At 49.2% G+C, this 22,729-nt stretch overlaps 10 protein-coding genes across 10 annotated transcripts; 4 read left to right on the top strand and 6 right to left on the bottom strand.

The window, feature by feature from the left end:
* Positions 1–380: 380 nt before the first annotated feature.
* On the bottom strand, positions 381–1,916 carry N7533_008417 (sugar porter family MFS transporter; the record flags this gene model as incomplete). Its single annotated transcript, XM_057105067.1, has 2 exons — positions 381–995; positions 1,059–1,916. 2 exons carry the CDS (start codon positions 1,914–1,916, stop codon positions 381–383), a joined length of 1,473 nt encoding a protein of 490 aa, XP_056956516.1.
* Positions 1,917–5,486: 3,570 nt separating this feature from the next.
* On the top strand, positions 5,487–6,409 carry N7533_008418 (uncharacterized protein; the record flags this gene model as incomplete). The annotated part of the gene is made up of 2 exons (XM_057105068.1): positions 5,487–5,768; positions 5,840–6,409. The coding sequence occupies 2 exons, from the start codon at positions 5,487–5,489 to the stop codon at positions 6,407–6,409; spliced, it is 852 nt and encodes a 283-aa protein (XP_056956517.1).
* A 1,339-nt stretch (positions 6,410–7,748) lies between these two features.
* On the top strand, positions 7,749–8,728 carry N7533_008419 (alternative oxidase; the record flags this gene model as incomplete). Its single annotated transcript, XM_057105069.1, has 2 exons — positions 7,749–8,197; positions 8,248–8,728. Coding segments are annotated over 2 exons (930 nt in total), but the record flags the coding sequence as incomplete, so codon positions are not given.
* A 1,789-nt stretch (positions 8,729–10,517) lies between these two features.
* N7533_008420 (uncharacterized protein) lies at positions 10,518–11,024 on the top strand (the record flags this gene model as incomplete). Its single annotated transcript, XM_057105070.1, has 1 exon — positions 10,518–11,024. The coding sequence occupies one exon, from the start codon at positions 10,518–10,520 to the stop codon at positions 11,022–11,024; it is 507 nt and encodes a 168-aa protein (XP_056956519.1).
* Positions 11,025–11,423: 399 nt separating this feature from the next.
* On the bottom strand, positions 11,424–13,967 carry N7533_008421 (uncharacterized protein; the record flags this gene model as incomplete). The annotated part of the gene is made up of 1 exon (XM_057105071.1): positions 11,424–13,967. The coding sequence occupies one exon, from the start codon at positions 13,965–13,967 to the stop codon at positions 11,424–11,426; it is 2,544 nt and encodes an 847-aa protein (XP_056956520.1).
* A 1,521-nt stretch (positions 13,968–15,488) lies between these two features.
* On the bottom strand, positions 15,489–15,780 carry N7533_008422 (uncharacterized protein; the record flags this gene model as incomplete). The annotated part of the gene is given in 2 exon segments (XM_057105072.1): positions 15,489–15,665; positions 15,685–15,780. 2 exon segments carry the CDS (start codon positions 15,778–15,780, stop codon positions 15,489–15,491), a joined length of 273 nt encoding a protein of 90 aa, XP_056956521.1.
* Positions 15,781–17,614: 1,834 nt separating this feature from the next.
* N7533_008423 (uncharacterized protein) lies at positions 17,615–18,274 on the bottom strand (the record flags this gene model as incomplete). Its single annotated transcript, XM_057105073.1, has 1 exon — positions 17,615–18,274. The coding sequence occupies one exon, from the start codon at positions 18,272–18,274 to the stop codon at positions 17,615–17,617; it is 660 nt and encodes a 219-aa protein (XP_056956522.1).
* Positions 18,275–19,585: 1,311 nt separating this feature from the next.
* N7533_008424 (HbrB domain-containing protein) lies at positions 19,586–21,307 on the bottom strand (the record flags this gene model as incomplete). Its single annotated transcript, XM_057105074.1, has 1 exon — positions 19,586–21,307. One exon carries the CDS (start codon positions 21,305–21,307, stop codon positions 19,586–19,588), a length of 1,722 nt encoding a protein of 573 aa, XP_056956523.1.
* A 121-nt stretch (positions 21,308–21,428) lies between these two features.
* N7533_008425 (uncharacterized protein) lies at positions 21,429–22,151 on the bottom strand (the record flags this gene model as incomplete). Its single annotated transcript, XM_057105075.1, has 1 exon — positions 21,429–22,151. The coding sequence occupies one exon, from the start codon at positions 22,149–22,151 to the stop codon at positions 21,429–21,431; it is 723 nt and encodes a 240-aa protein (XP_056956524.1).
* A 275-nt stretch (positions 22,152–22,426) lies between these two features.
* N7533_008426 (EKC/KEOPS complex subunit Gon7) lies at positions 22,427–22,702 on the top strand (the record flags this gene model as incomplete). The annotated part of the gene is made up of 1 exon (XM_057105076.1): positions 22,427–22,702. One exon carries the CDS (start codon positions 22,427–22,429, stop codon positions 22,700–22,702), a length of 276 nt encoding a protein of 91 aa, XP_056956525.1.
* Positions 22,703–22,729: the final 27 nt, after the last annotated feature.

The following is a 22,729-nucleotide window of genomic DNA, read 5'->3' on the forward strand; positions in this document are numbered from 1 at the left end:
TTCAGCTTTAGCATGGAGGGAGCCTGGGAGAGTGTGATATCACTTTTGATTTTTTGCCCGCAAATCCATTATTTGGCTTACCTATAGCTCATTTTGTCTTACTATTGAGATCTAAAAAATTGTACTAGTATTAGTGATCTTATCTGGATACCAGTAATATATCTGCAATTATTCGGTACTTTGGAGTAGAAACAATACACGGGTAACTTAGGGGCGTGTCCATAAGCTTGAGCATCATTACAGAACAAATTAAGACATGTCTTGATTGGATCCAATTTACGATTTATCTCTTCCATCAATTCCCTCTGAGTTCTATCCTATGGTAATCAAGTCGTCATCAATCGTAAGTGTGCGTTGAATGCCCATTCCGGGCCTCCAAATCACAGATCCTGCTTCTCGCTTTTTCGTTGGAGAGCACTGAATATACCATTCTTGCCTGGTGCTCGGTGTTTGAAATCCTCCTCGATCTCATTGAAAGATCGACCCTTGGTTTCAATCATAAATATGGCAGCGACAGCTGCGCCAATGACGGAACATCCTCCAAACATGAAGTAGGCACCACAGTTGCTTTTGGATAATAGGACAGGAGTGACCAAAGCAACCAAGAAGTTGAATATCCAGTTGCTTGAATGAGCTAGTGTTGTAGCGGAGGCACGGGTTCGCTGAGGCTGTATCTCAGCACTGTAGACCTTGACCGAAACTGCCCAAGTCAAGGAATATATGACTGCGAAAATGTAGATGCAAACGATAACAACCCAGCGTCCTGCACCAAAGGTAGCATGAACAGCATTCCCAGCGTACAGACCGCCAATAAGAAACATAACGAGAGCAAGCCCAAAGCCACCATAGATGATACTGTGTCGCCTTCCCCATTTGTCACAGTAGATCAAACCAGGGATAGTGACGGCGAAGATGACCAGTGCCGAGACACCAGACGCGAGAAAACTAGCTTCGGAGGATTCAAGGCCAGCCTGCTGGAAGAGAAGAGGGGCGTACTGAACGTAAAGTTAGCATGGGATGAAATAGTAGGCAGAGAAAGCCTTCGAGTTTCAACCTACATATAAGACACCATCAATGCCGCTGAGCTGCTGAACGCCCATTAGGAAGACTGCAAGGGCAGTGCGACCCCGGACATCTTTCTGAAAAATCTCGAATAATTGATGAGTTTCCTTGTTGTCTGTTTGATCGTTTTCAGCCGGAACTTCTTCCACTGCAACTTGAAGTTCAACTTTCTCACGCTCCGCATGAGAAACACCAAGCATATTCCACACCGCATCTGCCTCTTCCTGGTGACCATGAAGAGTTAGCCATCGAGGAGATGGCGGGAGAAACATAAGGGAACAAGCCGATAGAATCATAGATAGAGATGCAAGGATGATCCACGGGGTTCTCCACGAGAGCGATGATGCGATATTTGATGTTCCGTAACAAGTGAAGTATCCCGTAACAAGGCCCAAAGTAATAAGCAGCTGGGGACCTGTCGTCAAAGGCCCTCTAGTGCTAGTAGGCGAAATCTCACAGATGTAAACAACCAAGTTACCAAGGAAAAGTCCTTCTCCCAGTCCCTCAATCACACGGCCACCTATGAACATGCCCAACGACGTGGCCGCAGCTTCGATGGCTGCTCCGACGCCAAAAATGAAAACGCCAATACTGATGCCTTTGGGGCGACCAAGTTTATCGGCAAGATACCCGGCGAAAAATGAAGACAGAGCCGCAGGAATTAGAATGGACGAGACGATAAGACCATGAATTGTCGCATTTTGACTACCTCCAAACTGAGATTTGAAATCTTTCATATCGGTTACTGGGCCGATCACACCAGTATCCATGCCGAAAAGGAGTCCATTGGCTGAGCAAAGCATGCACGCCAGGATATATGGAGGCGGCATTCGCAAGTAAGGGATAAACCCCATTATTAGGGCTGTGAAAGGTGCCAAGCCTTTCCGTAAAAAGATTTTTTGAAGTCGTGTTTCTGCGAAACAAGTCGTGAAAAAGTGCCGATGAAACGGTCAGATAATCAGTTCAGATGGGAGGTCTGACGATGAACGTCTCGAAATGAAATAGAAAGAGAGAAGAAAACGGTGAATGTGGTGGGCTTGAACGAATTTTTCATCGCCTAATCATTTTCCCCTCCATCCCACACCCCACGGGCTGATAGATGTTGTCCACTGCTCCACTCAACCCGCAGCAAAGTGGATGCCATAAAGATAACGAAACAGGAAGGATTTACCGCAGGTGAGATTCTGGACTGGTTCGAAGGCGATAATTCTCGATGGCGCCACTCACATCAATAAGCACTATTATATCGTGAGCGGTACCAATCTCGTTTGAGTAGCAGATAAAATTCCGAGGCGAGATCAAGGTGTAGTAATGCCAAGATGATAAGGGTAAATTCACCGGTCGCAGTGCCTAGGTATGCCAACGTTTAAAGTACATACATGCTGCATGTACACCCAAGGAAAGATGGGCATTGTTGCTTTACCTTGGCCCAACCAGAATTTTGGTTGGTATTTTCTCTGGTTTACTTAGACGGCTATGTGCGGGCAGCTTGCGACTAAAGATTTCGATACAATACTCCGATCCGGATTTTCTTTGGAAAAGGAAAAAAAACCTCCATCGATATGAAGACGCTCACTGACTCACCCCCTAGGGCGTTTTTTTAAGAGTGTGGGGTTTCGAGAACCATCACTGATGGTAATTGTGCTCTTCAGTGACTTGATACTATTGAAGAATGTTGGAAGTCATCACTTTGAAATTCTTCATATCTAAACTTGACAGGCTGTTGAGGGCTGGTGCCTAGGTACCGGCTCCTCAGGCGTCCAGGCCGCCCCTGCCTTAGATAGCTTCGTCTCTCTCTCTCCGCTTCATATCATCACCAGTTTCGTACATCTGCTTCGTCCTCCTAGTAGTGTGCTGTTGACACAGAGTAGCTAAAACTATCTTCATTTATGTAATCACTCGTTCTTAGAGGACCGCAATCCCGGGAACCCGTTTGTCTTCCATCAACTAGCATCTGGATAGTTCCAATATGATCACATAGAACCATTCCGTGGCGCGATTTATGATAGTCCATCGTAAGAAGGTCGTTCATCCACTGCCCAGGTGGTTCAGGTATTCACAGAGCCACTCGGGGCGCGGCTTATATGATGAGAATGTGTTCCAAATTTCTTTTGAAGTTCTTTGGTTAGAAAAATTATGACGGTCTAACTAATGTTTGGTTGTGAAATTATCTGGCGGGAAGGTAAGATCCAGGTCTGCAGACTCAAAGTCCATCACGAGCGTATCAATCAGCATGCCTCGATCTTAAAATGTTTTGAAATCGGAGCACCCCATTTCCTGTTGATGCGGCTATTCCCCGACTGGCAAATAGCGAAAAAAAAAAAAGCTCTGCAAGGCCGCAAAGAAGGACCAGTGAAAGCCCAGCCGCCCACCGCAGCCAAGTTGGCTACGAACAGTGCGTCCGTCATTTACGGGGCCCCAGAGTTGCACGTTTGCATAGAGGGTCGATATGTGGGTTTCAAGAAATGGCCCAGGCTGCCAAGTCAGGAAAAGGTCCACCTCATCCTTGACGGAAATACAAACAATGTAGTCTAGCGTTTTGCAACTATAGACAGCGCGAGTCTCCGCCGAAATTTGATGCTTGGTCAGAAGAAGCAGAGGCAGGCACTTTGAAAAGCTGGCCGTGTCATTCTGAGTGTAAAGTCCGGCCCCACCGTGAACGCATGCCGAATCATGAAATGGCTTTCCACTTAGTTCAAGAGTATTCGAAGGCGGGTTATTGGGAGCATAGAGCACGTGTTCCCGAGGTCGATGGTGAGGTCTCGAAGCTCGAGCGGGATATTCAGAAACCGAGACATGGATCTTTCCAATAATTTAGATGGATGAATGAATTAAAGATCAAAATAATACTAAGTGTTGAAAGGTAAGTGAGGATAGGAAGTCCGCGACTGACTCAGGCTCTCCATATATAGATTTGGCTCCATGCATTTGTTTGGCCCCATCGCTTTCAACTTGAGGTCAAGACTGCCAGTCACCTGGGCATTCATTACCAGTAGGTATTCATTCAAGTTATCTGCCCACGCGGTAGTACGAAAGGCAATTTTGTGACAATGATTTGGCTTTGTGACCATTGAAAGAATTCTTAGGATCAACTGACAGAAGCTAGGAAATAGATAGTGACTGTTCATGCGAATGATGAGATGGCTAGGAGCGAAGAGGGCGCAGTTGAGGAAGGCAATATTGGTGCCTGAGGCATAAATGGCCAACACTAAGCTTCGTTGGCAAATGTGTTGTAATGCAGGTGGTCCTTTCGGTGTTCTGCCTATACGAATAGATTGATGGTCCATGTGACCGCGACTAATCTATTGAGAGATACGGAGTAGAAAGTGGCCTGAGGTCTGTTGAGGACTGGTGCCTAGGCACCCATCCTCAGGCATTCCAGGGCGCGTGCCTGCCTTCTGATGGCTTCTCTCTCTCTCCCATCCATATCATCATCTCCTCCTCGTCTACTCCGTAGTTCCTGCTAGTATTGTGCCTCCGACAAGGTCAAATAATGTGCCCTTTGCATACCATTTGTTGCGGAGAACGTACCCACAGGGCGCGAAGTAAAGAAATATCACAATTGGTCAATATGCGGTATGAGGCACCACGTGCTGTCAGCCATGATTTAGTTGGGCTCATAGTTTTGCTGCGAAAGTACCATATGGGGGCCATTACCAGCAAATACCGAGAAGCTGACAGGGAATCATCCCTCCTTCCGCCCCGCCCCCTTTAACCAAAACATCGCCAAAGCGGCGTTCTCTGCCGGCTGAGATCATCACGAACTTGAAAGCAACATAGCTCTTCGAAAATTCTCACTGGACGATATACTATGCCGAGATTCTCACAAACCATTATCTGCATTAATCCGCGCCAATGCGGTTGTTACGTAGTAGTAACACCGTCTGTACATGTGCACAGAGGACGGAGCATTGGATAATAGAATGGGATTTTATGTAGTGGGGCATAGCTAACGGGAAATTGCATTAAACGTATTACTGGCGCCGCAATGGGCGTCATAGCTGGGCCCAGGATAAAGGGGAGCACGGACTATCAGCCCTTCCCCAGGCGACCTGGTCCCTTACCTGGACTCCAGCAATTCTGACAGTTTACCCTGAATAACAAAACTCCTAGATGTAACCGGCTTTCTTCGCTTCTCAGACTTTTGCACACATATTTGGGTAGTTTCAGGATGCTAGGCATCGGGTGTTCAGTCTTTGAAAGTCAATACCCACTATCATTTTTGAAATGCCCCGTTTCTGCAAGTTTCCCAGCCTCAAGCATAACATAGCGCCAATCAGTGGAATATGAAATTGGCCCCCATCTGGCAAATTAGGGGCCCCGGAAGGTAACACTCCAGGGCTTCGCCGGTGAGTCTCCAAATACTTTCACTCTCCTCGCTCAACGTGTCTGACTGGGATTTCGCAGTGCATCATCACGGCAGAATGCAGCCATCTCATTCTCTTTTAATGATTTTTGAGCTACTGTCGCTCGCCTCAGTGGGTGCGGGCTATGGCTGCTTCTCGCCCAACGGCACCCAGTCTCCCGATAATGGAAGGAAATGTGTTTCTTTGGATAACACGGCGAGCATGTGCTGTGGTCAGACTGACCTTTGCCTCCCCAATGGCCTCTGCGAAGTTCAAGTCGATCAGAGTGAGAGCATCTACTACCGCGATACGTGCTCTACGCCATCATGGCCTGAATCGGGTTGTTTGAAAGTTTGTGATGTGAGTAGTATACTAATATTCTTCTGAACGCCCTTGATATTGAACAATCTAACAAGCAAATTTATTTCCAGAGCGAGAGCATCGTCGACATCCATGGGAACTCTCAAATAACCCCTTGCGGTGGCTCGAAAAACGCCGAAAAATGGTGCTGCGGTAATTCAACAAGTTGCTGTGGTACAGGAGACGAAGTGATTGTCCCCACAATCAACATCTACGCCGCCACGTCTACATCCACCTCCACCATTGCTTCTACCTCTACAGCCAACACAACGACCCAATCGACCTCATACTCTACCTCAACCACAGCTTCAACCTCGAATTCGACCTTAACCTCGACACCGAAGTCATCGTCGGAGCCGGATTCTCCGGGCCTTTCAATTGGCGCGAAAGCAGGCGTGGGCGTTGGAGTTTCAGCGGGCGCTATTGCATTAATCGGACTACTGGCATTTTTCCTTCGACGACGGGGAAAAAATAAGGATAATATCCCATCTGGAAACACATCCTCATCGGTATTGATGGTGTCACAAAATCCACGAGAGCTCGAGGCCCCCAACTCCTTTCATGAGAAGCCGGCTACCGACTCGGACATGCACGAATTACCCGACAACTCCGGGTCGCAATATATGACATATGGAGGGTGAAGAATCATTCTTCCCATCATTGTAACGATGTGAGATTTTCTCGTTTGATACTCAGGTTATATTGTCATTCAAAGCCCATCGGTCATTTTTATTCTCACGTTAAAAGCTCTGGTAAAGCCATGTCTCCTTCCATTTCATCATTTTCATACCACTCATTATTTATTCGCTGGGGCCACCTCCCAAGTGTGTTCTGATATGATTTTCTTTTTCCAAATGACCGTTCGTCTGGAGGCGCATCATTGACATTGTCAAGATTCCAGGGCCAGGAGAAATGCGCGCCAAAAAGTATCGGCTCTACCCAGTTCAAAGGCCGAAGTGACCACTGACATACGTTCCTCGCCACGTCCCATCTCCCCTCATTTTGTTAGATGAGAAGGCTTCGCCATGGGTTTCTATGGATGGTTTTGAAATTTCCCAAAGTACTCTCGAACCCCTAATCATGGATCACATGATAGGAATGGCCGATGGGTGACGATGGATCTACTCTCATACGACTCCGAAAATATCCGACGAGGATAGGTCTTAAGTTTTGAGCAAAGACTCCCGATGATGGAATGGAATTGCCGGGTGGGAAGATATCGTATCCCAAAGCGCCGAGTCAAAGCTGCTATTCAACTAGACCTGAGCATGTATTTTTTTACCATGACCTACTACGATGTGTTCAGGTTCGCATTTTATGTACATGTATCTACAACTGCCCAGTATTATCGACTTAGATTTGCTAAATTTCAGCTTAGGAGTTCTAAACTGTACCTTTAGTATGACTCAATCTGCTACTGGTACAGTCCCGGGCCGGTTCTTGCGAAAATTAAACCAATGAAAGTCCCCATTTAACCTCGGCTTTCAATTCTAGACAACAGCGATCCCCCGACATGGAGTCTCGAATTCTAGATAAGATTCGTCTGACCCATTGGTTCTGCATCGTATTGATATTTCGGATCAAATCGGGGGGATTAAGGTTCCTAGAAACGCGCAATTATCGCACCGGGTTGTTTTGCTGAGGCGATTACGGGAACTACAGTGCACATCATAGAACAGCCATTCTCAACGATACTATGACACATCTTCGAGGAACATTCTACATTGTGCGTTGTAGGAGGCAGAACCGTTTGAAGTATAAGAATCACTATTTCCGATCGCATTGTTTACATCTCTCGATTAAATAACACAAGTCTTCCGAAGTCCTGATCAGTTTCATTTTTTTTATTCAATTCAAGTGGCACACTCGTGGGTCTTTACCATAAATTGAACACCAAAATTACTACAATATTCAAATATGAGTCAAATAATGCGACCGCTTGGTCTCTCAATAAGAGCTCAACCAAATTCTTTATCCAGATGCAAAGGCCTGGTCATACCGACGTCCCTGAGCCTGGCAATTCGGCAACATTCTACTTCGACACATCTCGCTCAGAAGTCCTCATGGACGCATCCAAGGTTAGTCTACACTACTTGCGTGATCACTTGCTTCTCTAACTCATTTACTTTGGGCAGCTACACAAAAAAGCAAATCGTCGATGTTCAAACTGCCCATCGCAAGGCATCCAACTGGCAAGATAGAGTTGCCCTGAGTACAGTCAAGGTCCTTCGCTGGGGCATGGACTTTGTCACAGGTTACGGATCATATTCACCGATCAGCATGTCTGTCCCGAAGACTCGCACAATGACCGAACAAAAGTGGCTCACAAGATTTATCTTCCTGGAGAGCGTGGCGGGTGTTCCTGGCATGGTAGCAGGCATGCTCCGTCATCTCAAGTCTATTCGGATGATGAGGCGGGATCACGGATGGTAAGAGAGACTCCCCTTCTCAAGAAAAATTCTGTTCTAACACACTGCAGGATCGAAACACTCCTCGAGGAGGCCTATAACGAGAGAATGCACCTTCTCACGTTCCTCAAATTAGCCGAACCTACTTGGACTATGCGCTGTATGGTCCTCGGCGCCCAATGGGTATTCTTCAGTGGTTTTTCCCTCGCGTACTTGATTTCACCGCAGATCTGTCACCGATTCGTGGGATATCTCGAGGAGGAAGCCGTCATAACTTACTCGAAGGCAATCAAGGATTTCGATGATGGACATCTTCCTCTGTGGGAGAAACTTGAAGCACCAGAGATGGCAATCAAGTATTGGCAAATGCCGGAGAATAATCGCTGCATGCGGTCGCTTTTGCTCTATGTTCGAGCCGATGAGGCCAATCATCGTGATGTCAACCATACACTTGGGAACTTGAACCAAACCGACCCAAATCCCTTCGCAGCGAAACCCAAGATTGATATTGGACTGCCCACTCTCCAGCAAAATGGACAAGTGAAGAATTGAGTGATAGAGACATAATTATAGAAGGTTGTGACTGCTTTGTGTTAGACTAATTAGAACGCTCAAAAGATATATTGGATTTCCTTTGCCACCTGCTTCAGGTTTTTAGGTTTCGAAATTATGGGTGAGCTGATCGATGATGGTATTGAAATCGTGAATGCAGGATATTTTGAGTGTGCTCAAGCTGCGGAGGGCTCATCGCTTGGACACTAATATCGAACATGAACACAATCCAGGCTCTTTGGCCTCCGGGACAACTGTTTGTGTATGTGAAAAACAAGGGTGAATGATTATCTGGTCTATTACCTGGGTTGTATTGAAGATTCATTTCTGATAATATTGTTCCAAGCTTGAAGCAGTCCAGAATAATATACATAAATATGGTCAACAAAGGCCAATATATGAGTAAATCATGTGACTAAATTAATTTGAATTCACTGAAAACAGCTCACAATCAATTATTCCTAGTGAGGTGCTTCTTCTCAAGCGACGACAGGCAACATTACCCTCGGGAAAACCAGCAACGAGATGGCGAACAAAGGGGACGTGGTGGGTTATGCCCTATGAGAAGCAGTGTTAGACATCACATAGCATGGCAGATGAAAAAACAAAAAAGAATCCATATCGGAAATTTCCGGACATACTTTCCTGATACCCGTCCTCTTTATTCTCTTGTAATTCAGCTCATCCAACCAATGGAAGTGTCTCGGAATCTCTCGGAGGTCAACAAAGGAGATAGAATCCATGGGTGTGGAGTTTGTGGTTTTTGGACCTCAAAGACTTGAAAATCAAGATCGGAAATTGAAGCTGTGGGTGTGAGAACTCGCAAATTCTCAATGTAAATGGTAGAAATTGAACATAGCCTTCTGGACAGCCTTCAATTTGTATTCGATTCGATTTGATGTTTGTGTTCCGAACACTGGGCTGCTCAAAGGCAAACATTATGGAAAGCGGAGCAGATTGTCTGAGAGAGTGTTCTTTACCACCGAACAATAGTCTCAAACTTAAGAACTTGTTCAGGTAGACATTCAGGACACCGTTGAAGCGCAGACTGGAGGTGATGGAGCTGACAACCTGAGCAATGAGGCAGTTCAGGTGGTCGAAGCTGGGGCGGGGGATATCCAGATTGTGACAGCAGATATCACACGGCCTCATTGTCGACCAGAAAGTACAGTCGAAGTTGTCAATGGTGCTATGGGTGGAGAGAACAGCGTTGTAAGGCTCGACGACAGCAGGAGAAACACGGGGCGAGGGGTGGATGCAGAACTCGAGCTTAGACTTCTTGTTGATATTTGGATGGGATGCAGGGAATATCTTTCAAGGTAGCGCTCCTTGTAGTCGGTAGCTTGATGTAAATATCCTTGGAAAGTTCTATTTCAACACCTGCCGTCCTAAGATGCAATACTGTTGTGAGGCTATTTTGATACTGGAATGCCTCAGGCAGCCACCAATGCCTTCCTCCGTTGTTGCCTCTCACTCTGTACACCTCTCTTCACATCCTATCGCCACTTTCAAGGTGAACTTTGCTCATGCGAAAGCACAGAACGCCAGAAAAGATAATATTCGCAAACTCGGTCCGAAGATTCCTTCGCGCAGCCCGAGTTCCAAACATCGAACCCAGCGGCACTGCTAGTCCTACATCCACCTCTCTCGATTCGGTTCCACCAGCACTCCCCAATAACTCGGATTCTCCCTCTAATTCACCAAATATCGTGATTTCAACTCTCCAAGACTGAGCTTTGATGGTTCCTAACTCTGGGGTTACTAGTTGACATTCCTGCCTCCCGTCAAAATGTCTCCACGCCGAGAACCCAAAAGCTCGACCCCAATACCCAAGAGCAATAGCCACCGTCCAGAAACCAGCACCCCAACGAGAAAGACCCCTCCTCCCAAACCCGCAAAGAGGAAATGCCCAGCAAAACAGACATATCGAAGCAAGAAACGCACTTTGGCAGCCAGTGTCGATCCACTACAACTCGCAATCAACCGCTCCATACATGTCGTGTTTGTACAAGAAACAGTCTCCGCCCTCAAGCGAGTGCTAGCCGAATTACAACAATTGCAAGGCGTGTACGGCCAATTTATCGATGCAGCGCAGTATCTCGAGGACAATTTTAGTGCACGGTGTGGTGAGGTGGATGCCGAGAATGCCTTTTCCGACGAACTTGAGATACTGGCGCGTAGGGCGAAGAAAACATCGGGCGACGTGCTTCGGTTGCTTGGAAGACAAGAGATTGCGATGGAGGTGGAGAGATGCATGCTTAGTATCGCTGAGAAGGAGCTTGAAAGTGGTCTTTAGGGGTGGAGGGTTTCGATCGAATGTATCGGGGTTGCTGAGATTAAGTTCATCTATGGGAGATCTTCAGCGGGGTAAAAATAAGGTTAAATATCGGACTAAATGAATTGAATTCGCCGAGCCCATTGTTGCCTCACTATTACTAGCACGGAGGACTACTAGTAGAGGTACTGGGTACTTGAGTTCTCAAACTTTGTAAGTACTCTAGTATCATGATACTAACCTTGGGAATAAAATACGATCTACTAGTACGTGAACAAAGATCATTGAGTAACGTTGTATAAATATAAGTAATGACGTTAAATATAACGATATCATTAGGCGCATTAGTTCATATCGAATTTCCAATCATCGGGATGCACATGATGGTCATTTAAAACAAAAAAGAAACGTCTAACATCACTACAGCGAGTTCAACAGACCCTCAATCAGAGGAAGGAATGATGAAACATCAGCAATGATGTCAGTGGTATTCTTGACGAACGACTTGCTCAGAAGATCCGCGCCGTTACCCAGGAGAGTCTCAATCTTCTTGATGCTCTCGGGCTTCAGCAGGCTCTGGATCTCTGGCATCGAGTCCTCAAGGTTACCCAGGAGACCCTTCAGGCTCTTGACCATCTCGGGGGTGAGCAGCTCTCCAGCCTCGGTGATGAGGTCGCTAGTGTCAGCGACGAACGTCGGGGTCAGGAGGGTGGTGCCGTTGCCCAGGAGGTAGGTCAAGTTGTTGAGGGTAGTCTCGTTCAGGAAGTCCTTCTTGATAGTGGGGACGACGGGAACAAGACCGTTAAGCAGCTCGTGGAGACCACCCAGAACGTACGGCGAGAGCAAGTCGTCGGCGCCGTCGATCAGGTGGCGGGTCTCGTTCACGAAGGTGGCGTCGAGGAGGTCGTTGGCGTTCATCAGCAGGCTGCTGATGGCCGAGATGGTAGATGGCTTGAGCAGCTTCTTCAGCTCGGGCAGCAGAGGAGTAACCTCGCCGAGGATCTCCTTGAGACCGGAGACCAGGTCGGGGGTCAGAAGCTCGTCGGCGTTTCCAACCAGAGACTTGGTCTCGTTGACGAAGCTGGCAGTCAGCAGGTCGTTGCCGTTGTTCAGCAGAGTGGACAGCTCGTTGAAGGTCTCCTTGGTCAGGAAGCCCTTCAGGGTTGGAACCAGCGGCACAACAGCGTCGAGCAGGGTGGTAAGAGCATCGGTAGTCTTCTTGGTCAGGAGACCAGAAGCACCAGCAATGAGGCTCTTGGTTTCCTTGACGAAGTCGTCGGTGAGCAGGCTGTTTCCGTGAGACAGCAGCGACTGGAGCTCGTCCAGAGTCTGCTGGGTGAGCAGCTTCTTCAGCGTAGGTAGCAGAGGAGTGACCTGGTTCAAGAGGTCCTTGAGAGCCTTGCTGGTAGCCGGGGTAAGAAGATCCGAAGCAGCATCGATGAGAGAGTTGGTCTTCTTGATAAAAGCGGTGGTAAGCAGCTGGTTGGCGTTGCCCAGAAGGTTCGAAATCTCGTTCAGGGTCTGAGTGGTCAGGAGCTTCTTCAGCTGGGGCAGCAGAGGAGTGACCTGGTTCAGGAGCTCCTTGAGAGCATTGCTGGTGGCGGGAGTAAGAAGATCCGAAGCAGCATCGATAAGAGAGTTGGTCTTCTTGATGAAAGAATCGGTAAGCAGCTTGTTTCCGCTGGACAGGAGATTTTGGATCTCGTTCAGGGTCTCGGTAGTCAAGAGCTTCTTGATCTCGGGCAGCAGCGGGGTGACCTGGTTCAGGAGATCCTTGAGGGCCTTGCTGGTAGCCGGGGTGAGAAGATCCGAAGCGGCATCGATAAGCGAGTTGGTCTTGTTGATGAAAGACTCGGTGAGCAACTTGCCACCGTTGGTCAACAGAGTGTTGATCTTGCTGAAAGTGGCGGGGGTCAAGAAGCTCTTGAGCTGAGGCAGAATGTCGACAACACCACTGAGGAGAGTCTCCAGGGCATTGACAGTCTTGTCAGTGAGAAGCTTGGAGGCCTTGCTGAGAAGACCCTCAATGTTGTTGACATTCTCCTTGCTGAGCAGGCTGTCGGCATTGACAACCAGGTCGTTAACCTTGTCAATGTTGTTGAGCAGCTTCTGGAGGTTGTTGAGGTTGTTATCAGACAGCAGGTTGTCGGCCTTGCTAAGAATGCTGGACAGAGTCGCGGTGTTCTTGTCGTTCAGCAGCTTGCCGGCGTTTCCGATCAGCGTACCCAGTGCCTGGGTGTTGTCATTGGACAGAAGAACCCGAATGTTGGTGTCAACAGGGGGAGCCAATGAGGTGGAGAGATACTTGAAGGTATCCTCGATCTCACTCAACAGGTTAGGGTTGAGCAGACCCGTAATGCCCTTCAGAAGGCTCTCGAGATCATCACCGAGCGAGGTGAGACCAGAGAGAGCGCCACCGCTTCCAGTGAGACCACTGAGAAGAGACTCGAGGCCATTGGTGGAGCTGGAGGTGCTGCTGGATGTGTCAGACTTGGTAGAGGAACCAGTGGAAGCAGTCTCCTGGGCCGAAGCGGTGTTGGTGGCCTTCGCAGCAGCAGCCGTCGCGGTATCAGCCTTGGCTGTCGCTGTGTTGCCCAGAAGAGTGTCGACGATGTTGGCAGCCGTGTTTGCGTTGGCCGTATTGGCGTTGGCCGTATTGGCGTTAGCCGTGTTGGCATTGGCCGTGTTAGCTTTCGCCGTATCAGCCGAGGCGGCAGCATCATTCTCCTCTGAGTTGTTGGTGTTTTGTGTCGCAGCCTGAGTAGTAGCAGCGGCTTGCGGGGCGTTCACCACGGCAGTCTTAGCAGCATCATTGCTGTTGGCGCTATTCGCATTGTTCGTGTTAGCAGTATCGGCAGCAACAGCTACGGAGGTTTCCGCAGCGCCACTGGAAGCTGCAGGCGAGGCTCCAGTAACATTGGAGATGGCGAGCAGCGCCGTCGCAATGACGGGAATGAAACGCATATTGACGATTGGGCGGGCTTGTCGTAAACTTGTCGTGAATTCCGCTCAACAGGGCCTTCGTCTCGGGTCGGCAGGGGATTAAAAAGGAGCCGCGCGAGATGGAGGAAGAGCCTGGAGACAAGAAAAGGGGGGGGACATATAGTTCGGGTCGAGCCAGGTCTTTATTTTTTTTTGGACATCCCCGATGATCGACCTCGAGGGGTCTCATTTTAGGAAACAATCTTCCACGGGTCATCGCACTAGACTTTGGCGGCCTCGGTGGATGAGATGGAGACGGAGAACTGGGGCAAGTGGAGCATCACCGAGGCAGAGAAAGTAGACCGGCTTCCATACTACCATGTGATGGGGTAAATGTCGCTCCGATCACATCGCTAGTGCTGCTTGATGCCGACTCCATGCCTGACATCACGGCTGGCCGGTGCCGTCTGTCGTGCTTGAGACCGTGCCCATCGCAGACCTGTGCTTTTTCTCGCCTCCTCTACTCCGTAGGAAGGGAGAGGGGCTTGAAGGCGCATGGAGACCCTTGATTATGGGACCCGAGGCTTGTCTGCAGGGTCAGGGCCGTCAACTATGGCGAACGCCCACTGCAAGAACCGTTCACATGCTCTTGGTTCGGTCAAGAATTGATTAAATTTGCAATCCAAGCCGGCTGCCCATGGGGTTCCGAGCGCGATGTGGGCATTCACCTAACCCTAAACGAGCTCAAATCGCCAACAAAGGCGGGGATTGACTCCACCAAAAGTTAAGCAGAACCTGGTCAAGCAAAATGAACAGAGTGAACAAAATGAGGGGGTTCGGTCAAAGCGCCCAAATAGGAAAGGTGACCTACCCCGGACCACCCACGAAATGTGGGGAATTATTGATAATTCTACACGATGATTGGTAAATGAATACGCCCATTATACGGGCTAATGTAACTTGCGATGATCATTTCCCCAGGAACACAGAATGACTGAATTCCAGAGGAACGAGCTGACTGAGAGCTTGTAAGCCCAGGAACAGTCCCTGATGCAATATGCAAATGGCTCGGGAAATTGAGCCTCGCTCTTCTCCTCTTCCACATGATTTTTTAATTTATTTTCGAAAATCCCCGGAGCCCATAATCGATCCCCATAATCGATTCCCCATAACGGGATCCCATAACGGATCCCAATTGATCGGCGACAGCTTAGACTCCGCCTCCGCGAGTGGCGCTGCAAACCCGAGCCGTTTGAAGACATTTTTCCTTCCTTTGCAATGATTGAGTCAGTCATTGTTTCCCGTTGGTCACGATGATTCTCATTGGCTCTGGATATTCCCCGGTCGTGCAGGACTCATAAGACATGTCCATCCTTATTTCCCTTCTCTCTGCCAATCGACTAAATGGCGTCATGGCGGAAATTCAAGCCACCCCGAGTCCCCATTTCACTGTCGCTCGCGATGTCTTACCTTACTTCCCACGAGGCTAAACTGTAAACTGTAAACGAGGAAAAATCAACCGCCGCTGACATATTTACATAGGCGAGGTGCGGAAGGATCTCGTCAAGTGACGCCAGCAGGATTTTCAGTGCACGAGCCATCGCTCCATTGTGCATCTCCTTTTTCCTTCTCCCATGCTCTAGCTCTAGTTGCTTCATTTTCATCCAGGCCAATCTTCTCGTCGATCGTTGAAACGACCTTAAATTGAAGAATTGCCCCATCATCGCCCTGCTCATCTCGCTATGGGCATAGCATATACTTTCAATGGGATCGAGTACTCGGTACGCTCGTGATTCTTGGCCTTTGCCTTGCAACATTCGTCATATCCCACATCGCAAAGTCCCTCATAGTCCATCCGTAACCGAAGGTAGCACTACGAAGGTAGCACTAAGATCTAAACGATCGCGTTTTCGCCCCCAAGATCCTTCTTGGCCTGTGTGCCCAGACCGCAGCTCTCCGCCAAATGAGATCGGATGCCCGACATGAGCTATCACTATCGCCCGACACTGACCAGTCCCAAATGAGCTGCATGACGGCCGATTTCTTCCAATCTTGCATCCACAAAGGCGGTCTCCACATGCCTAGGTGGGCCATTAGTAGGCTCAATAAAAACAAGAAAAGGGGAAGACGTCCAGACCCATTGCTTGTCTAATCTAACAAGATAAGACTCAGGCACGAAGCTCGGAGTACGGCGTCCATGTCGCGACACAATACTCGTACTACTCATAGCGGCTCTACAAAAGTCTCGGCCAAAGCCCCAAAAATCCTTCAACTCGAACCAGTTCGTCTCATATTGTCGCACCCTGTTTTTCAGCCACTGCCAATGCTTTTTTGTTCCGGAGCTTCTCCGTACTCCGTTGGCAGATTTCCAATGCCCAGCTGGGCAGGGTGGGGGCGTAAATGAGGCGCGATAATTTTCCACCTCAAATCTGCGTCTTTCCTTGCGGGAGACAATTATTTAGAAAAAAAGTAGTACAGTACTACATAGTACGGAGTAGACAACAGCAAATAATGCATGGAAAACGCGCGATTCTCAGACCTTGTGAAACGCGAAGAAAAACAAAACATACTGTACTCATCACGCTGCAGGGGACAGCCCAGGTGGTCCCGATTGTGCTGCAGGAACAGGAATAGGAACCACATCGCGTCGGCCTTGCGCCAGGAACAGCGCCATTCTTCAATTATCGACAGATTCATAGACTGCTCCGTAAGGTATCCCCAACAGATTGTCCGTAGAATAGGCGTCGATCACTTGAAATTTCTTCCTTGCGCGTTGCTATAGGAAGTTCCCAGTTCTTGGTGGGTCGGAATGTGGGGCCGAAGTGAATCATGAGGGTCGAACGGAGGCTTGGTGAGCTTGGGTGTATGATAGTATAAGGAGTAGGAAGTATGCTTTTATTCATTTGGTATGGGATAGTGTGGCATGGAGTAGTGGTAAATTAACATGATGCTCATCAGGACGGAAAGGGTGAGCCTGGGACTCCGCGGCGGAGCTAAAATTTCCGGATTAGGAAGAATATGGAGGTACTTTTTGACAAGTATACATCACCATATATATATTGAAAGAGTTTGACATCAACTTCAAAAATTTAGAACTTAAACACTCACCTGGGCATAGGAGATCTTTGGATAACGATAATCACTATAATTGAACGAAAGTTGATCAATCTTTAGTTAATTTTTCCAGCTTGAAGAGGGCTTAGATTACCAAATAATAAATACACCCACAAGAAATGAATTTACCCCGATCAGTCGTCAGCGAGTGGACATGGAATTATTTTCATAAAGGGCAGACCAATTAAATAGTGCAATTATAGTAGAAGCTTACTGATGAATTCTGCGATCGGTGTTGCGTCGTCAGTATAACAGCCATTCAAGTGTATTTTCGCTGCTTTCCAGGGTTTCGCGGATCAGGTGATACCAAGGTCACACGCCAACTGGGAACTACAACTACAACTACAAACAAAACTATCTCAAATGAGGTGTAGAGATGGTATTGGAGAGAAAGAAATGGAAATTAAAAGCTAACCCTAATCTCAATTCCGCCACGACAGAGCTGAACAGCATTAGATGGCCACAGTACCTACCGAAAGAACAGCGAGAAAATCGTCAAGATGCTAACTGGAGTAAACGGCAAGCAAACACTGCAGTAGATGCAACAAGATAGAAAGAATCGCCGACGAAACGAATTATTGCACCGAATGCATTCCTCTTTCTCGGTGAATTGGGGTCCGACGATTCTCATTGATAAACCGCTTGATAATGAATCGTCGCACAACCTTTCTCTGCGGGTAATTAGATGGCTTGAACACAGAATTCTCCTCAGGAATTGGATCCAGACTCGATGCACGATGAGAGCCAGCAGGACTTCGAATCCCATCAATGACAGGCTTGTTTGTGTTTGTATCGCGCTCCGTAGCGTTCTTGTCGCCGCGAGCATCATTGATCTTGTCACCCGGACGAGATTGCCCAGGTTCGTTTCCATTTCCGTTTCCATTTCCATCCTCGAGTTCCATATGCCACAAACCTTGCTCAAAAGCAATCCGTCGAGAAATCTTATGGACGCGGGTAGTCGTAGTTTGAAGAGGCTTGTTCGCCAGCTTGCCAGGCCCAGCAAGGTTTGCAGGCGGGTTCTCTCCATTGGTAGCTTTCGCAACATCTTGCTTCTCCTCTCCGCTCGGCGGTTTCTTCGTATCCTTCTGCTCTCTAATAATTTTATTCGCAGATGATTGATACGGATGGAGTACGGGAAACTCAGCCGTCGACTTCCACAGCTGGAAATCCGTCTCAGAGAATATCATAACGAACGAGACCCGCGGATCCGGGACGTAGACAATGTGGCGGAGCATTGGGGGTGGAGATATGGGCAAACGGCCAGCCTGGATGTCCTCTCGAAGGACGACGACGATGTGATCTGCGGCCGGAAGATGGGTGGGAATGAAACTGCGGGATGGTGCTGGGTTGAATGATGAGGTTAGTTACCACCGTGACGGCGGCATACTTTGATGGTACAGTGCCATGGGGGTCATTCGCGATGGACGTACCGGTGGGTGTTGGCGAGTCGGTTGATTCCAAGTCCTTGGATCTATTTGTGACGAATGGCTGCGAGTAGCTAGTAACGCCCCCGGAGCTTCGGTCATCACCACGGTGGACATTGTGAGGTTTTCCAGAGCCGTGAGTGGAGGAGGGACCATCCGCGCTATCACGAGTAAATGGAGTAGGTTCGAGATCTGTCACGCCGGGGGTTAGTTAGCGCAAGAGTGAGATATGAAACGAGACGAGAGAAAAGGAGTGCCTGGCTACTTGCTTGGCATGACTAGTTCCAGAGGAGGAATGGTCTCATCGCGAGAGGCGGACAGGCGCGAAGACTCTTTCGGCCTGGGTGTTAGCAGATATTCGGAAATCAGCCGAGGCCACCTGCCTAGACCCAGTAGTTGCAGGGCAGCGATGGTTCTCTCGAATGCATCCATGATTGTGAAGCGAGAGGGAGTGAAGTGACGAGTTGAGTGGGAAGAAGGTGAAGTTTTTCTGGTCTGGAAGGTGCAACATATCACTACTAGTAGTAGAACTCGTTTTTTCCCTTTCATTCACCGATAATCTCAGTCTAAACTGCTCTCGTAGTATTTCTATTTCTACTTCTTCTCCTAGACAGCCATAAGAAAGAGGGAGAATGTGCTACCATTAAGAAGATGGGACCTCTATGCATACTCAGAAAAAAAATCAAATAGAAACACAAAAGCAAGAGAAAGAAAGAATGTACTCTGTATAGCGTAGAGAAAAGGCACAGGAGCCAATCTCCAATATGAACAGATTAGTATTCCTATTCCCGCGCAATCATGAGAGAGGCATCTTCGGATTGGAAGAAGGCTTGGGTACTAGTATTCCGAGACTCAATCCCGTCCTCAATTCCCCCAGTTACCATGACACGGGGTGTAGGGAGAAGAAGAAGAAGAGGGAGAGAAGGAGAGGGCGGAGACGAAGAAGTATTGAGGGACGAGGTGGCTGCCTACTGGAATGACATTCACTACTGGAACAACACAGAAAACACAGAAAAAAGATATCATTTGATTCACCAAGTCCATGGAAACCCTGTATCCATCCAATCCAATCCGACAAACTCCATCATAAATCATCAAGTTCTAACCCGAAACATCGCCATATCATATCATAGCCCCTAAAGAACACTCAACTCCCTCCTCCCAGCACTCCTCATACTCCCCCCCAAGCCCCTGACTCCAATCCGAAGAAGACGAATCTCCCCTCGCTCTGGAACCACTCATACTCGTGGTACTAGTACTAGCACCAATACTAATCCCCGCCGTCGTAAGAGACTCATTATCATCTAGCATCGGCGTCCCAGCACCAACCCCAACCATAACAGGGCGAATCTTCGCCCCGACAAAACCCCTCCGATCTCGACCCGTCCGTCCTCGACCAAGCCAGTTATGCTTGAGAGTTTTCCCGAGGATTTCAATCTTCTCCTGCGCCGCGTCGTCAGTCTGGACGCTGGCCAACACACTCACGCACTGAAGCATCCGACCAACAGTCTCCGTAATGACATGGGAAGAATCAGCCGAGTTAGCGCGATGCATAACCGGAGGCCTCGTCGAAGGCGGGGAAATAGCCGAAAAAGCAGCCGCGTCCGGGTTCGAAGACGTATTCGACGCAGCGCGACTGCGAGAATCACTACTCGACGGACGGGGCAAATTCGCCGCGGCCAACGCACTCACCGAGTCGGAAGAGTAACTATCCGCGACAGTGCTGAGCAGAGTCGAAGATTGGGAATTGAAGCTTCCGAATCCTGCGTCCAGTGAAGCCGCTGTCCCAGGCCGGCCGCCGTGTCCTGTACCAGTTGTCTTGGCCGTTACGCTGAGCGTTGGGAATCCCGCATTGATGCTGTCGAGACTGAGGCGGGAGAATGTAGCCTTGAGAGCATCGTAGCGGTTCAGAATGATGCGATCGCGGAACGCGATGAGGACGAGATTGCGAACATCAAGACTCCCGCCTGCGGGCATGTCGCCCCAGAATTCGCGCGCCTCGCGACCGGTCATTATTGAGCCAACGCCCTTGAATTCATGGTCCAAGGGGAGGAAAGCAGCTTGAATGAATGGGAGGATGGTGCCGAAGAATAGGAGCCAGATTTGTACGAGGTGCGGGACGACCTTTTCATCGGGGATGCCGATGAGGGAGCTAGCATTGAGATTGGCAAAGCCGGTTTCGAGAAGGTCTTGGAGGTCGGCGATGATGGTTGTGGGTGTGCGTTTGTGCACGCAGCGCTGGAGATGCACGATGACCAGCTTGTTGAGGTCTTCAATGGCGATGCGGACATCCTCGCCGTCAAATATGACCATGAGTTTTGCTTTGAGGAACTCCCATGCGTCTTCGGGGGACATATTGTTCAGGCCAAAGCCTTGCAGTGTCTCGCGCAGCATGGCTTCCCCGAGAGGTCCGGTGGTGCTGTTAAGGGAAGAAGGACCCGCGGCGGGACCTGTGGCACTATTGGAACTGGCCAGCCATTCCAATTGTTCGCTTTCGAGTATCGCCTCTTTCTCCTTCTTTTTTGCTCGGCCACCGTGCAACAGGTCTAAGCCGCTGACTGACTTGCCAAAGGTAGCCCCAGGCGCTGGCGAGGCCGGGTTGGTAAACGAGTAAAGCGATTGTGGAGCATTGGGGTCGGTCGGTCGAGAATTACTCGAGGCAGAAGAAAGAGGCAGGTTAAAGTGATCGTCACCACGGTCCTTCAATTTGAGCTTCTGCCGCGACAAGAAATGGTGCTTATGCTTGTCCTTGTCCTTTTCCTTATCCTTATCCTTCTCTGGCGGGGCGGGTGGGCGATCCGCAGGAACAACCGTGCTGACCGATGCATTGGAGAGATTGTACATGGATGAGTTATTGGAAGGGAGATCGGCCATACTCGTGTTGGAGGAGCTGACCATGCGCGACAAACTGGGTAGCTTGCTCGGCGAAGGAAGACCGCGATCCTTGAAGACATCTTTATCTCTGCTAATGCCGATATGTTTTGGTTTGGAAAAGAGCTTCTTTTTCTTTTGTTTCTCGGGTTGAGGTTCGGGGGGGCTGGGAGCCTGCGCGAGGGAAGACGACGTTGGCGGCGGTTGTTGCGACGTTGCCTGCTGTCGGCGGTGGAAGCGACGGTGTTGGCTGGTTGATTCGTAGTGGAAGAGGGACCAATGGCGGAGAGGCACTAACGCTCCGGCGCGAGCCACTATCTTCCATGGGGGAGACTGGATGTTGCGGGCGTCTTGACTGTTGTTGTGAGACTTGTAACTGCTGCTGCTGTAACATTTGTTGATGCATGGCTGCCTGGGCGGCGATCCGAGACGCCGAGACCTGCGGCGGCATCTGCTCGGAGGAGGCAGTGGGGAGGGAAGGTTCAAAGAAGCCCTGGGAGTGATGTCTTGAGCGATGTCGCTGCAGTTCAATAGACGGGCCCCGACCCGACGGGCGACGTGAGGAGTCCGGCATTGGGCGTGCGGTGTGTTGGTGTTGAGGCGATGAAGTGGCTGAGTTCGATCGTGGGTTTGGGGAGAAGTAGCCGGCTCCCGGTGGACGATCTATGGGAGTGATGGGAGTGGCGGAAAGTCTGGTCACATTGGAAGAGGCATCACTGCCGGAGGAGCCGGGACGTCGCAATTCGTCGTCGGAGTCGTCATCATCATCGGAGGGAGGGCGGTGATGAGGGTGTTGCTGTTGCGGAGGACGATTCATAGTGGGCCATGCAGGGTGAGGGTAGAGTAGGAGTAGTACTCTGTCAACTTCAGCAGGTAGATGCAATGTAGAGTAAGAGTAGAAGTGTAATTGTACTCTGTGTAGGTGTAGATGTAGATGTGTAGAGTAGAATGAGTGATGTGGTTGGGTGTTGAGGAAAACAAGCTGCCTGCTTCGGGTTTAGTCAGGTCGATCTGCCTTCCCCGCCAACTTTTCCCTTCAATTCTTCACTTTACACTCTCTACACTCCATAACACCCACTACTCCACTCCTCAATGTCATCTCAAGCAAACCTCCACGCAGTCTACACTGCCCCAGACACCGACCCCAAAACTTTCTCCCACGAATTCCCCTCCACCGATGGTTCCCTCGCCAGCAAAACCGCCCACCTAACAGCTCTACAATCACTAGTCCCCAAAATTCAGGACGAAATCAATGTCTACCTGACAGCCCGCATGGAAGAAGACAAGAAGGCTCAAGGCACTGTCTCCGAGAAGGAAGCCAAGGAGGAGGACTACTACGGAGAAGAACTAGTGGAAGAGGATGCTTGAATTGGCCAATGCTATAACTACTGGGTA

The sequence above is a fragment of the Penicillium manginii genome (assembly GCF_028828005.1).
Source record: "Penicillium manginii strain IBT 31320 chromosome Unknown utg000006l:1.0-4164085.0:1.0-4166146.0, whole genome shotgun sequence".
In the NCBI taxonomy this organism is placed as follows: domain Eukaryota; kingdom Fungi; phylum Ascomycota; class Eurotiomycetes; order Eurotiales; family Aspergillaceae; genus Penicillium; species Penicillium manginii.